The sequence below is a fragment of the Neovison vison genome, chromosome 1 (assembly GCF_020171115.1).
Source record: "Neovison vison isolate M4711 chromosome 1, ASM_NN_V1, whole genome shotgun sequence".
In the NCBI taxonomy this organism is placed as follows: Eukaryota; Metazoa; Chordata; class Mammalia; order Carnivora; family Mustelidae; genus Neogale; species Neogale vison.
The window spans coordinates 46,225,475-46,241,640 of NC_058091.1; the positions used below are offsets into that span (position 1 = coordinate 46,225,475).

The 16,166-nt window shown below is 36.8% G+C and overlaps 1 protein-coding gene across 2 annotated transcripts in view; it reads left to right on the plus strand.

The window, feature by feature from the left end:
• ME1 (malic enzyme 1) overlaps positions 1-16,166 on the plus strand; it is a 184,473-nt gene that overhangs the window by 152,800 nt on the left and 15,507 nt on the right. For both annotated transcript variants that reach the window (XM_044246382.1, XM_044246391.1), the window contains exons 10-11: positions 12,658-12,763; positions 14,117-14,259. In XM_044246382.1, the coding sequence (XP_044102317.1) occupies positions 12,658-12,763; positions 14,117-14,259 (249 nt within the window). The remainder of the gene's footprint in view (positions 1-12,657; positions 12,764-14,116; positions 14,260-16,166) is intronic.

Below are 16,166 nucleotides of genomic sequence, written 5' to 3' on the forward strand. Positions count from 1 at the left end.
CTGAGAATGATTTTAATAAATGGGCTGTTCAGTGTTAACTACAGGGTGGTTTCCCAGCTTTAATAAAGATAACGGGACCTACTTCCTAGGTTATTGTGAGAACCAAGTAAGACTAGGTAGGTTGACCATATTGCTACATAGTTATACGGCATTCATATTACTTATACATTAATATTACTTTTAGTTATAAGGCATTAATATTACTGCACATTAAGTGCTCTTCCTTAAACTGCCAGAAAAAAAAAACTCGTGAATTCCCTTTCTGCCTGAAGGTGAATATGTAAAATAACCAGTGATCACCATAGACTTCTGGAATTTAGTATAGAAGCAAATGTGAAGGTATACAAACTTTCTGGAAAACTGGCTTTTGTGTATCCAAAACCTTTAAAAGTTTATGCTTCTGAGCCAATAGTTTCCATTGTAAGAATATTTTTTTTTAAGATTTCATTTATTTATTTATTTGACAGGTAGAGATCACAAGTAGGCAGAGAGGCAGAGAGAGAGAGTGAGGGAAGCAGGCTCCCCACTGAACAGATAGCCAGATGCGGGGCTCCATCCCAGGACCCCGAGATCATGACCTGGCCTGAAGGCAGTGGCTTAACCCACTGAACCACCCAGGCGCCCGTAAGAATATATTTTATAGAGATAGAGATGTACACAATGTTTTATGTTTTTTTCTTTTCATTTTTTAAGTTTTCATTTAAATTCTAGTTAGTTAACACTCAATGTAATGGTAGTTTTGGGTGTACAATGTAGTGATTCAACACTTACATATACCTTTACTCATCACAAGTGCACTCCTGAATCCCCATTATCCATATCACCCATCCCTCACCTACCTCCCCTGTAGTAACCATCAGTTTGTTCTCTGTAGTTAAGAGTCTCTTTCTTGGTTTGCTTCTCTGTCTCTTTTTTTTTTTCCTTAAATTTCTCTCTTTTTTGTTTCTTAAATTACACATGAGTGAAATCATATGGTATTTGTCTTTCTCCAACTTACTTATTTCACTTAGCATAATAACTGTTTAGCTCCATCCATGTTGTTGCAAATAGTAAGATTTCATCCTTTCTAATGGCTGAATAATATTCCATTACATATACATATTTATACATTTTTTTAAAGAACTATGACATTAAAGACTTACTAATACAATGTTAGATGAAAGAAGGAAAACACCATGTTATATCTTATTATTTTATATTTTAAAAATTGAGTTGTAGGGTCTCTTGCATGGCTCAGGTGGTTAAGCAGCTGTCTCTCGATTTCAGCTTAGGTCATATCTCAGGGATTGAGCCCCATGTCAGTCTCCATGCTCAGTGGGGAGTCTGCTTCAGATTCTGTCTCTCCCTCTTCCTTTGCAGTTTCCCTACCTCTGCTTGCATGTTTGCATGCACTCTCTCTCTCTAATAAATAATAAATCTAAAAAAATTGAGTTGCATATAAAATTATGGAAGTAAATGTATAAAATATGTATTAGTTTAAAACATATTATTTTAATGCCTTTCTGTATATTCCAAATTCTCCTAAGCAATTATGTCCTTTTAAAGATAGAAAAAAGGTTTTAAACTAATATAGACAAATTTTGCCTTAATAAAGAGTGTATGCATAACTTTTTGTGGCAAATGAGTATAAGAAAGTAAGATAAGACAGGCAGTACTTTCACAATATCTCCCGAGAATCAAATAATAATCATTTTATTAATTTTATTAACTTGAAATGTAATTTTTTATAATATAAGAAAAACATAAAGTTTAAAATTTTTTGGCTTAAAAACTGCTATAGCTTTGAAGAATCGTCATAAATAGAGAAAGTTATACATTTTGAGCACACAACTTATATCATGATCATGAAATGAGATTTGCTGAATGAAACTGCCTCTTGGTCAGACATCGTACTAGACTCTAGGACTTAGTAAATCCCTTGGTCTCAGGAGGCTCACAAACTAGTGGGAAGAAATCAAGCTGAAAGTTATGTCTCTATATGAAAGTGTTATAGAAATACATTCTTGCTACCAGGGGTGCCCTGGAAATGAAGTTCCCAGCTGCACTGATGAGAAGAATGGACCTGCAGAGGAGGGTTCCTAGAAAAGGTGTTTCTTCACCTCAGTTTGAAAGGAAGAGTTAGGAGTTCTTGAGTCTCCACAGATGTTTTAAATGTCTCCTATCTGGAAGTGAGACAAGGGAAGTATTATGGAAATTTCACTAGGAGATCTTGGCTGAACCTGTGATCACGTCTTTCATCTCTCTGTGTCTTCAAAGACTTGCATAGTGTCTAGCACATAATTGGCAATAAATATTTTGTTAATAAATGATTGATGAATGGCTTTCCAGGCAGAGGAAGAGTATTTGCTAAAGAGGATATTTCACTATAAAAGACATTTAGGGCTTAGATTTGAAAGGAAGCAGATGACTGACCAGTGACAAAGGCTCTTCTAAATCCCGACAATGAACAATTGAAGAAACTTATGCAGAGGGGGTTAGTGTCTTGTCACTCTAGGCATTGTGGAGGATGGATTGAAATGAGGGCAAACAGAGTAAAGGAAATTAGTTACAAAGCTGTTGTAGTAATAAAAATTCATTGGTGCCTGAAATAAAGCAGTGATTATGGGGGGTAAGTGAAAGACATTTTATTCAGTAGATGTTTAGTAAACAGGATTGGCATACTTAGTAACCACTAAATATGGAGGGAGGAATAGGGTAAGGTGGTATAGGCAGGAATCTAGCAGGACTCCTTGGGTGTCTGGATAAACAATGTGGCCATTACTATAGAAAAGAAATAACGAAGAGATCATGTTTAAGAGAAAGATAATGTAATTCAGCTTGGACATAGCAAGTTAAAGTTACCTTTGCTGATCTCATGGAGATGTCCCCTTGGCAATCAGAGGTATAAGACAGACACTCAGGATAAGGGTCTCGGCTTCTACAGATAGAGATTTTGGGAATATCTGCATGTAAAAAGTTGGAGCCATGGAAAAAAAGATATACAAATTACATTGTATTTAGGGATGTAATACATGTAAATATCTAAAAAAAAAGTGGAAGTCTGTGACTGTGGATTTCTTTTGTGATTTCTAATGACATTTTTATGTGAAATCTTTATAGAAAATATACAGATTTTAGCATCTCAAATAATTTTAGTACAGGTTTAGTGAAGTGAGACTCCAAATTCTGTGGATTACAATACTTGGAATAACTGTGAAGTTTGTTGCCTAGACCTAATCAGTCACTCTTACCTCATGTCTTTTACTTGCCAGAATAAAGAACTGCATATATGCTGCTTGCCAAGATAAAGTTACATTTTAAAAGATTGTTATATTTTTAACAGCTTATGAGCTATTTAATATAAAAGAAGCATGAAGCTTCAATTAACCACTTTTTCTTTCAAGTTTTTAAAAAGTCAAAATTATTATGTTGATTTTTGTTACAGAACTAGTAAGTCTGAGGATAACTTGTAAATTAGTGTAATCTTGCTTTCAGATTTACATGATTTTTTGTTTTTTGTCCTTTATCCTTAGTACTTTCACAACCTCTCCTGAAAACCAATAAGAATCATTTTATTAATTTTATTTACTTGTCATGTAATTTTTTATAATACATAACAGAATAAACTCCTTCACTTTTTAAAGACATAAAACCAGAAACTAAAAAGTATACTGTGTAGTTCCCTCATTTATGGAGTTCTGTCATCATCAGACCAGGTGATAATTATTCTGGCAGTGAAATGGCATTGGCAGTCTGCAAGGAAGGCCCCGTGTACAGATGCAGAGAGGGGCCCAGTTCAACTCTGATAAACTGATCACCTGACAGCAGACCTGGCCAGTGCAATGGGGCAAAATATCCAAGCAGGCATGGATTCTAAGAGAAGGCAAACGAAAACCCTTGTGGAAGAAGTCTTCTAGTGCCTATGTGTCGGAAGGAATAAATATTTATCAGTAATAATCCATAGTTAATTTTTTCTATCTATCGTGGGCCATGAAATGCTAACCCCAAATCTTGAGGTCTTTGCTACCTATCCTTTCCACCCGCACCAGAACATCTGTGCTTTTGAAAAAGGTAGTCATTCAGTATGGTTAGCTATATCTTCTCTCCTCTCCTAAGAATCAGCACAAAATAAGGGGTAGGCGAGATTGAAGAAATAATAACACTAAAAAAAAAAAAAAAATCTCAGCTATCCATAATACATTTGGTGTAATTAAAGACTCTTTTAAAAAAACACACACAGGATTTGGGATTTCTACAATAAGAAATGCCCATGTTCACTTTGTCAAAAGAAGGCAAAAAGTGTTTCAGTAAGGGATCCTGGAAGTGGGAATGAATAGACAAGAAATCTTCTATATCCATATCCAACGGACAGGAGTAGCATAAAGAATATGGACTCCAAATCAGATTTTGAAAGAAGGAGGAAAATGAGCCATTGGTTTGGAAAATAGAAGTCTGAGGGTGTAGGCAGTTGCCTTAATACTGCCAGACCTAGAGGTCCCATTCCAGAATTTTCTTCATCTAAACCAGCTCTTCAAATAGATTGAAAATGGTACAGCAGTTACTTGAGAGACCTTGCTTTTTGTCTTTTGATTCTTCTGTTTTGGGCAAGTAGAGGCTTTCAGTAGTGCTCGTATTCCATTTCATGATTCCTGGTCTTCCTAAGTCACCAGAAAGAATCAAGCCTTTCGGGGAGAGATTGTGGGTAATCTGTGTTTCTTACTGGGTAGATGTCTTCTGGTCAAGATCTGGCTTCAGCTGTCTGGGAGCTGCCTGTGCTGTTGCTGTGATTCAGAAAGCAAAGTGTTCGTGCTGAAATCATACACCTTTGCCTTTCATACAGTGGTTATCCATCTTCTTTGTAATTTGCTTCTCATTCCAGGAAATTCAGGAAATTTAAACATTAAATATTTTTCATTGTATGTAAAGTTGCCAGTAAAAAAAAGCAGTACTAGAAATCTATAATTTATAATATTATAATATTATAATATTTATAATCTATAATAATAATTGGTTGTTCTACAGCTTTTCTTCTTTAGTAAAAGAAAAAGCATTTTGTATGTTTTTGAAATATATCACGTATCTTTTTAAAATGCATGTGGTATAAATCTGATAAATCAGTTGGTGCAGTAATTCTCAAAACTGGACATCATCTTAGTCGCCTGGGAGACTTAAAAAAAAAAAAATTCACAGATTCCAGAGCCTCCTCCTGGACTTAAATTAGAATATCTGAAAGCAGGGCTCAGGAATCTCTTTCCTGAGGTGAGTCTGGTGCTCTGGAAAGTTCAGATCTGGCTCACTTTCATTACACTGTCCTCACCACTAATCCAAACTGTTTCTATAGATGGAGAAATCAACATCCATGGAAGTCTCAAAGGATATGCCCTAGGTCATGCGTGAAGGGAAGAGCCTGGGGCTGTGATCTGGAGCCTTAGTCCCATGTTTTCTCTCTAGACATTTGTGGATGGCGTTTTTCTGTGTCTCACTGGGGAGCTTTTATTTACTTTTCTGAATATCATGAGAAGTTTTCAGGAGTAACATAAATTTATTTGCTGTTGACTATTAGAATGCATTCTGCTACTAGTGATTTATTCATGTCCCTAGCCAATAAAATTTATCACAAATTAATGCTATATTTATAGCAATTAATGAAAATGAATAGATTTCCATTTTTAGAGAGATCATATGTGAATTTATTTTAAACTGTATACCAGAAGCAATTTGGATGTATTCGCCTTGTCATGTAGTTTGTCAGTAGTTGAATGGTCAAGAACTGGTTGTTTTCTCAGACTGGGAACACCAGATGCTCTCAGCAAGCCTTCACTGTGATTCTTCTCTTGATTCTTCTACCTCTTGCTTTGGGCCAGGCCATTTTTCCATGGATTGTGTGGAATCTTACTGTTTGGCTAGCCTAAGCACTTTTTAAAATAAACAAAGCAGTGGCATGTTTTCCTCTTTTTTAGTCTTTCCTATTTCTATTGATAGTTCTGGAAATCTTCCAGATGTTCCTTTCCCTTACCATCCTTTCTGTGGGGTTTCTCCTTTCTACTTGAAGTAAACCACAGGGGAAGACTGATCATATTTTACTGCTATTATAGAAGAAAACATGATAGTAGAATGCAATAATAGAACATTTAAAGCCATATCTAGGAAGTGTGGTCTTCCTTGGCCATATTCAACATTGGTTATTCCAGTGCAGTTTTCAGTTCTATGGTATACAGAGGGGAACAAGAGCATATGAGAGTCCAGTTGAGCCACTAACTATGATAGGGAAGAGAGATGGGTTCAAGTAGAAAAGTAGATTAAAAACATCAGGGTTCCTCCCTTGGGAAAGGAGACAGTGTGATTCAATATCTGTTTTCAAATATATAAAATGCTATTTTTTTAAAGATTTTATTTATATATTTGAGGGAGAGAGAGAAGGAGGGAGGGAGAACACAAGTGAGGGGAGGAGCAAAGGGAAAGGGACAAGCAGGCTCCATGCTGAGCATCAGAGTTCAGTGGTGGGCTCAACCACAGGACCCTGAAACCACGACCAAAGCTGAAACCAAGAGTTAGATGCTTAACAGCTTGAGCCACCCAGCGCCGCCCCTAAGCAAAAGATTATTTACAGCCAATGATACAAAATTGAAAAAAAAAGGAATTGTATTAAAATGCAGTGAGCAAGAATTTGGGAATAAAAAACAACAATTGTTTAAATATAGAGAAGTGGTAGAATTTACTTTGCTATGAATCTGGAAAAATTTCTTGATTTTAATGTTTTGCTCATTGGCCTTCCCAGAAGATAAGGGTTTGTCAAGGCAGTTTCTTCCTGACTGTATATGTGCTATTTTCAGGTATGAAATGAAGAGACTTCTAGCCTAAAGGTACGGATTGGTTAGATTTTAAGTTAAATTGTTATACAAGGAGACCCCAAAATATGGTAACTTAAGTTATCTCTTTGTCACTTAATAGTATGGAGGTAGGCAGAAAAGGGGCATCTGTGTGTCTATCATCTATCCCTGGGTACAGAGAAGCTTTCCAGGTCTCACTGTTCCAGCCAGCCAGGGAGAGAGGGTGAGGAATGGATGGGGCAGGGATTGGGGGGGCAAGGACGGGGATGGGGTAGCTGGGTCAGAAGTTGTACACATCACTTTGACTCCGTCCTTTTGACCAGAGAAAGTCTCATGCCACTCTAGGCTGCAAGGAGTCTAGGAAAGAGTATCCACCTGGGTAGTAATGTGATTGGCTAAAACTGGGAAGTTTTATTATCAAAAAGGAGTGAATGAAAAAAATGTTGTTGTTGTTTTAACGAGAGATTGTACACCTAAAAATTTAAGATTTCCTATTGTGTTTTCACAAAAATATAATTAAAACAACAATAACAACAGCAACACAGGAGAACATGAGGTACCTGGCTGGCTCAGTCAGAACAGCATGCAACTCTTGATCTTGGGGTTGTAAATTTGAGCCCCATACTGAGCAGAGATTACAAAAATAGAACTTAAAAAAAAAAATTTAAAAAGGAGAGCATGACTATTGGTGGACAATTAGGATTCTCTACCATAGATGAAAAGGGTTTCAGGATTTGAATATAAAATTGGTATCACCTTTTCAGGGGGTGCCTGGCTGGCTCAGTCAGTGGAGAATGTGACTTTTGATCTAGAGTTTGTAAGTTCAAACCCCACAATGGAGGTAGAAATTACTTAAAAATAAAATCTTAAAAGAAAAAGTAATATGACATTTTCAGATACTATAGTAAGTTTATTGAATTATATTTGCATAATGCTTATATTTTGTCAGGTGGAAAACAGAAAAGACCAGTAGGCAAACCCTGTGATACACTGTCTTCTCTATGAGTTATGCATTTTCCCAGCAGCCCTGAAGATTACATAACATTGTGTTGTGGTGACTCTAGCCAGTTTGGAGTAGTTTGAATAATTGTCCTGAGATCTTTTTCTGTTAGAGAACATAGCACACATTAAAGTTCCCTTGTCCATAAAAACATTGTGAAATACAAATCTCTAAACCTTAGAAGAAGTAGACACATGGGGCGCCTGCGTGGCTCAGTCCATTAAGTGTCTGCTTTCAGCTCAGGTCATGATCCCAGAACCTTGGGATTGAGCCCAAATTGGGATTGGGATTCCTGCTCAGCCGGAAGCCTGCTTCTCCTCCCCCCTCCACGGCCCCCACTCATTTGCTCTCTCTCTCAAGTAAATCAATAAAATCTTTAAGGAAAACTAAAGAAGAAGTAGACACAGGCTCAGTGTTCAGGAATAGCTGTAATGCGTATCTGCTTTAGTGAGGAAACTGCTGTTCACTGCGGGCTGGAGAATCAGTCTCTGCCAAAACAGGAAAGCTGCCAAATATGGTGGCCGCTACCACCACCATTACTTGGGCCTCACATGTGGGTGTTGGGCTAGACACTAGAGACTCCTGCTTTTGCCTGAAAACCAACAAGCACTACCACAGGCTTGGGGAAGAGCCATACGGCCACTGCTTCATGATGTGCATTGTCTCCCTCAAGGTCCTTTGAAGGTACCTCAGCTTGGTGACCGCTGTGTTGAAAGTAGAAGCTCTAGCTGCGAGATCTCATTTAGCCCTTTAGCCTCAGGTGTGCAGAAACCATGATAGAACCAATGTGGAGTTCTGTAGCATTTGCCGTGTCTAGCCTCGGGTAGATATTAGTCTAATATCTTTATACTTAAAATTGAGTATATGCATTTCTGGGAAAGAGCAATAACCCAAAACACATTGTGTTTAGTTTAGAATGCTGGAAGCTAAAAGTTATTATTCCCCGGAAATATGTCTCCCCAAGCTGAAACTTTATTTAGTATCTGTCCTAGAAATTTCATTGTCGTGAGAACAAAAATAGTCATGAATTTTAGCTTATACTATTTCCAAAAATGGTTCAGAAGTAATTTAGTTAAATACTATAACTCTCAAATGGTTCCAAGTTCTTATTCCTATCCAAGACCAGAATTTTTCTTTCTTTTCCGATAATGCAAGATTTTTTTTAAAGATTTTATTCATTTATTTGACAGAGAGATAATGAGAGCAGGAACACAAGCAAGGGGAGTGGGAGAGGGAAAGTCGGCTTCCTGTGGAGAAAGGAGCCTGATGCGGGGCTGGATCCCAAGACCCTGGGATCAGGACCTGAGCCGAAGGCAGATGCCTAACAACTGAGCCACCTGGGTGCCCCACAAGATTATTTTTTGGCCAAATAAGTAAGCAGTAATAAGAGCATTGAGGTTCAGATAGATTGTAAAAGCATTACTTTAATTAAATCATTTCAGGAAAAGGAACCTCTTATCCCCAAAACAACAGATAAGAACAATGAGCAAAAAGAAATGATGGAATGTATAACTGAAGTTAAAACTATCCCCTGAATCCAAAAAAATTATCCCCTGTCTCACTCAGCTGTTGCTGTTATCAAAAGCCACAAAAAATCAGTGACATGCAACAATAAGGATTTATTTCTCACATACCTAAGGGCCGGGTGGAGTAGCTCTGATAATGTTGGCCGGGTGGCTCTAAGTCATAGGTTGGGTGCAGGTCTTTTTCACAGGGTTTTCATCCTCGATGAACCAGATGGCTAGCCAGGTGACATACTTTTAAAGCACAAATAGCAAAGGCATGAGAGAATAAGCAGAAACAACAATTAATCTTAAGGCCTAAGCTTGGAATTGGCACACTCTCATTTCAGCATCCATTTTATTGACCAAAGAAATTGCATATTCAAGTCCAAAGACAAGGACTTGGAAAGTATAACTGCCTTTTGTGGAAGGAACTGTCAAGTTACAGTGCAAAGAACACTGACACAGGAAATGGATGATGAGGAATTGGGATCGGAGTCAAAGTCTGAATTATCAAAATATTTGGAGGGAGTTCTGAGGTACTCCCAAACGCCTTTTTTTTTTTTAATTATTTGTGATTAATAGATTATCATTAAACCTGGACGTTGTTTATATATTAGGATAATATTGAATTAATCTCTGTAATTGAGATATGTAAATGAAATAGATTTCCTGGCTGAGAAGCTAAGAGAGATGAGGATAAGAGCACCAGGTAGCCCCTCCCTGCAATTTGGTGAGAGTTGTAAAGATTTCAGTATTGTACATTTCTTTATATTATTAAAAGGGAATTTTTCAAAAAATCACGTCTCGGGGTGCCTGGGTGGATTTGTGGGTTAAGCCTCTGCCTTCGGCTCAGTTCATGATCTCAGGGTCCTGGGATCGAGTCCCGCATCGGGCTCTCTGCTCAGCAGTGAGCTTGCTTCCTCCTCTCTCTGCCTGCCTCTCTGCCTACCTATGATCTCTCTCTCTGTCAAATAAATAAAAAAATAAAAATAAAAATAAATCACGTCTCATAAATACAAAAGAAAAACTGAGAATATTTAGTGTTTACTCATGAAATTAGTCTAGGTTTGCATAACCTATTTGTTGTTGGACCTACGACTAATTCTGAAAAGCCTATGATAATAGATAAGTTTTACTGAACAATTTGATGCTTCCTAACAAAAGTGGAAACTGAATTTACTTGATGCTTTTGACTTTTTCTTAATGAACAAGATGAATGAATGAGACCTAACTGTACTCAATGTAATATTACTGGAGACTAGAATGTTCTCTCAAGTGAATATGAAACAGTAAGCTTCAAATTTTGTTCTGAATGAAATAAGATTTTTTTTATTGATATAGAATTGACGTATCATTTTCTGTCAGGTTCAGGTATATAACATAATGATTAAAATTACTGTGAAGAAGTAAAAAAGTCATAATTCCAACAGCTATAACTTTGGTACATTTCTTTCAGTTATCACCATTGGTCATTTCTTAGTTCTAAGAGGTTATTTATCTAACATTTTCTTCTGAGACACTTAAAAATAATCTTAACACTAACTAGAAAAGATACCTGTATGCCCATGTTCACTGCAGTGTTATTTACAGTAGCCAAGACAGGAAGCAACCCAAGTGTCCATTAACAGATGAATGAATAGATTAGAAAAAAAATGACATACACACAAAATAAAATATTATCTTTGCAATAATTTTAATTATGACTGCAACTAACATTGAGCTCTTGTTAAAAACTGGTGCGCGTGCGCACACACACACACACACAGTAAAACCTGGCATAATCCTAAGTACTTTTTTTTTTTAAGAGTCTAAAAGAGTCTAAAAATTTATTTATTGTAGGGAGGGAGAATGTGCAGGGAGAGGGGCAAAGGTTGAGGAAGAAGAAGTGGGAAGGAATCCCAAGCAGACTCCACGTGTATTTTAAAAACAGAAATATGGGCATCTGGGGGGCTCAGTTAGTTAAGCATCCAGCTCTTCATTTCAACTGAGGTTATGATCCTCAGGGTGTGGAATCCGTATGGGGACCCCTCAGTGGGGAGTCTGCTTCTCTTTCTGCCTCTTCCCTCTGCCCCTTCCCCTGCTCACACACACTCTCTCTCTAAAATAAATAAATCTTTAAAAACAGAAATAAAATGGTCATAACTTTTCAAAACAAGAAATTTGCACCATCTTCAGGGGTAACAATTTATAAGCAATCGGACATACACCATTTAAGAACGAATGTACCAAAACAAACATACCATTTGTAAAGCTTTTTCTCCAGGACTGTACTGTGCTGTATGTATTATTGGAAAGACTGAGTTTCAGCAAGTCTGCCCTGGGCAAGTCCCTTAACATCTCAGAGCCTCTGTCTCCTTATGTAAAATGACTCTAATTACTTGCCCTACTTCTTCCTTTTTTTTTTTTTTTTCCCCTTCAAGATTTATTTATTTGAGAGAGAGAGAGTGCACATGCCTGCAAGCAAGGCAGAGGCAGGGCCGGGGTGGGGGTGGCGGCAAAGGGAAAGAATCCCAAGCAGACTCCCAACTGAGCACAGAGCCCAGAAGGGGCTCCATCTCACGACCCTGAGATCATGACCTGAGCCAAAGTCAAGAGTCTGACTCTCAACTGACCAAGCCACCCAGGCGCCCTGTAGTTGCCCTGCTTCTTAAAATTGTTGAGGGGATTATATGAAATACATGACAACAACTTGTAAGTCTTAAAGCTCCATGTAACATTAGGCGGGGCTTTATTATTTTAAGTCAAAATCCTAAAAATTTGCAGCCAGAAAATTATAACCAGATGTTTCCTAGATATAATACATGACACATTTGTAAACAAAACATTAAGATAAAAATACGCAAAGCTAGTTCTTGTTCAGAAAAATCAAACTATGGTATAAATACAGCATCAAGTTCTATTTTTACTCAATGGTGCGCAGTTTGGAAGTACTGTGGCTGAAGCCAGCTATGCATTCTAAGACGCTGTTATTTAACACAAATAAAGTTTAGTAAATGATATTTAAGTGACATTGCACATTGCCATTTGTTAGTGCTGGTTTCTCACAAATGTCTGAAGAATTAAGATTTTTAATATTAAATAATAGTCCAGAAAGGGAAACACTTAAATTTTTTCACTGTTACATCCCCATTGCCTAAAATATTTTCTGAGACACAGTATTTGTTGAAAACTGAATGAAAGAATACTCTGATAATTGGAGAAGAGAGTGTAAGAGCAGCTATAACACATGGTACATGAAAATGTTAATAAGCCCAAATACCAGTAATATGTGTAATATTCTGACATTTCTTTGGCTCACTTATTTTTGGCAGATTTAACATTTCTTTTTATTTGCTTTACTTAGGGAAGAGCTGCCCTAACACAAGAGAAGGAGGAATTTGCCCATGAACATGAAGAAATGAAGAACCTGGAAGCCATTGTTCAAGAAATAAAACCAACTGCCCTCATAGGTAAACTTCTCCCTCTTTGCAGTAAAGCCCACCTTGACCCCATTTTGGCCTAATTCATTTTCCTACTGATTTTTAAGGTATAATTTAACTTTTTTGAGATTTTGTCATTTGGAATTCACCAACACAATTACACATTCACTGAATCATTAGTACCCCAGGGATACCTAGATTTGTAAATTTAATATGTACCGTCTTCTCAGTCTTACCAATTCCAGCCCCAGTGGGGGCCCCCTCTGCTAACTCGGTCACCCTCTCGATCCTTGGCATAATCAACTATTCACCAGGCTTGATTACTCCAGATAGACAGTAGTTCTCAAATGGGAGTGATTTTTGTGCCCAAAGAAACATTTGGCATTGTCTGGAGATGTTTTTGGTTGTCACAACTTTGGAGGGGTTGAAGGTAAGGTGGTCAGGGCTACTGACATCTAGCGGATAGAGACCGGGGGTTGCTGCTCAATACCCTACAATACACAGGAAAGCCCTGCCCCCGCCCCGCCCCAACAAAGCATTATCCAACTGGACCCTCCTTGAAGACATGGACCATATTTATATTCCTCATAACACTTAACACAGGAGCTTACATAGTGCATGTGCACATAAGATCTTTAATATAGTCAAATTTAATGTGGCTAAAAAACTCAGCCATAGTTATAAAACTTTATGCCTTATTTTGTGTATATATAATGTTAGTCTTTACTTTGTATCATACTTCATTCCTAGAAGCTCTTGTAAAACAGGTCAGAGTATCGAGAATAAAGATGTTGATCATAATAAAAGCAAATACTCTATAACAGAAACTGTAATAAGCCCTTTATTGCTATTTTTTATAAAATACTATATTTGGAATATTATTTTTTTCCATTTCCATTATGCTAATTGCTTTATTCTTCTGTTAGGATTCTTTCACTGAGTGATACTTAAATTTTACAATTGAATTGGATGATTATCTTAAATGTTAGCACTGGTTTATAAAGCATAATTACTTTATAGCCTCAGAGATTAGAATATACTCATAGAATTGTTCATAGAGAGATAACTTATATTAGGCACATTTTAATTTCCTAATATAAGTGTTTATAATCAAAATACCTAGTGAATGGATCACTAACTCAATGTATTATGAACTGAATCTTATATCTGGTTTTTCGTATAGATACTTACAGATTTGTAACCCTAAAGATCATTGGCATGAACAAACTTAGCTCTTTTTTGTCACTTTAATGTAAATATTCTGTATTTTGTTTAGGATCTATTAGAAAGTGACCTGGCATGTCTCATTGTTTTGAGGGCAGGGACTTCTTAGATTAATTAACCAATGGTAGTCTATTCACTGGTTTCTCGTTTCTACATTAGGAGTTGCTGCAATTGGTGGTGCATTTTCAGAACAGATTCTCAAAGATATGGCTGCCTTCAATGAACGGCCTATTATTTTTGCTTTGAGTAATCCAACTAGCAAAGCAGAATGTACTGCAGAGCAGTGCTATAAACTAACCAAGGTAAAGCAAAAGTATAACTGATTTCTACCCTCCCCTCCCCATCCCCCAGCTCCGCCAGTGCTGGTGCAGACTGATATTTTAATAACCTAATTCTTATTCCTTGTAGGGGAGCCAAGGATATCTAAGGTTCTTACCACTTAATCTTTAAAAATGAAACAGCCAAGATTGAAAGAAAAGTGAACAAGTCAGAATGGATAAGAGCTATTTCCTTTTCTAGAATGTAGTTGTACAAATCTTCCTCTTTGGTAAAACAAAATAAACTTTGCAGTGTTTATTGACAGTTTTCCTCAAGTGATTTGGAAGTATCTAAGATTGAAGTATAAAAGCTAAAAAGGAAAAAGTTTGATTCTAGATGCTTATGAAAATAACTCTCAGTGAGCTATTTCTGAAAATTGAAGCATACAGTATAGAACCACAGTCTTATTTTTGCTTTGCTAAATCCTGGGTTTGAATTGGACACCATGGATGGTACGTTTGGGCGGCCATTTTGACATCCAGTCAGGTTGCGATAGGAGTCCTCAGAGCTTCAGTACTTCACTGCTCTTAAAAAATAGCTTATTTTATACTATGTTTGTATTAATATATACTTGACTGATAGGTTGACAAGAGCTTTCTTCCCTTTAAAGACTTGAAAATGTCATTACCACAAAATAGCAGTTGAGTCATATATATCTAGCACATTTATTTTGGAAATAAATCCAAAATGAACTGGAGAAGGTAAACATGACACAAAGTTAAGTCACTGCACAAATTAGTACTTGATAGCCCTGCTTCTTTAATATTATAACCTTAAATGTTCAGTACTAGAATTATTGAAATTGTTGGCAAGGAGCTACTCTGTTGTTTATCTTTCTTATTTGGGTTGGCATTCAGTCTCCTCACTAATTTTAATTTTCAACCCATCTCTAGACTGGGGAATTTGCAGGGCATCACCTCGGTAGTCCTTAAGTCTTTACAAGGGAAAACAAATTCCTCTGGGCAATAAAATTTTAGCATGGTGCATTGCACATAGTAGGCATATAATAAGTGTTTATGTAGTGATTTTGCTGTATATCTCAGTAGGTGTGAAGAATTTAGAGACTCACCAGTAATAGACACAAACACAATTAACCAAATTTATATAATTATAGTTTTAAATCTGAATGCATCTAATATAAAGGGTTTAAACTCTTTCTTATCCTCTTAATGTTCTATGTTATTAAAAAACAAGGAAATAAAATTGAAAGTCATTTTGAGGCTAAAAATTTAAATACTGGTTCAGCCAAAGGGCACAAGCAAAGACGAGTAGAGATTCAGGCACAGGTGAGGTGAGGTTAACCACAGGACAGGTTAAAAATATAAAATACAGGGGCACCTGGGTGGCTCAGTGGGTTAAAGCCTCTGCCTTCGGCTCAGGTCATGATCCCAGGGTCCTGGGATCGAGCCCCACATCGGGCTCTCTGCTCAGCAGGGAGCCTGCTTCCTCCTCTCTCTCTGCCTCTCTGCCTACTTGTGATCTCACTCTCTGTCAAAAAAAAAAAAAAAAAATATATATATATATATATATAAAATACAGAAAGATTATTGAATCCTGAAAAACTATAATCCAACATATTATAGAGAAATTTTCTTCCCTATATTAACAATCCACATACATAAGAGTGCTTAGCTGTCATTTACTGAATGTCGTTCCTCCCTAAAATGATGATTCTAAAAGAGTAGGCAGGCACTGAAGGCAGGGAGAGAGATAATGTTATAGGTCTTTTTCTCAGATACAATTTTTTGAAGATATATAATCTATATATCAAGTAATAAGTTATTTTAGAGTTTCTTTTAATAAAATATTTTATCGCTAAACAGAGCAAAATGTATCAGACTTGTCTGAAAACAGAACCTAATGTTCTCTAAAATGTAAGTGTTCTACAAAC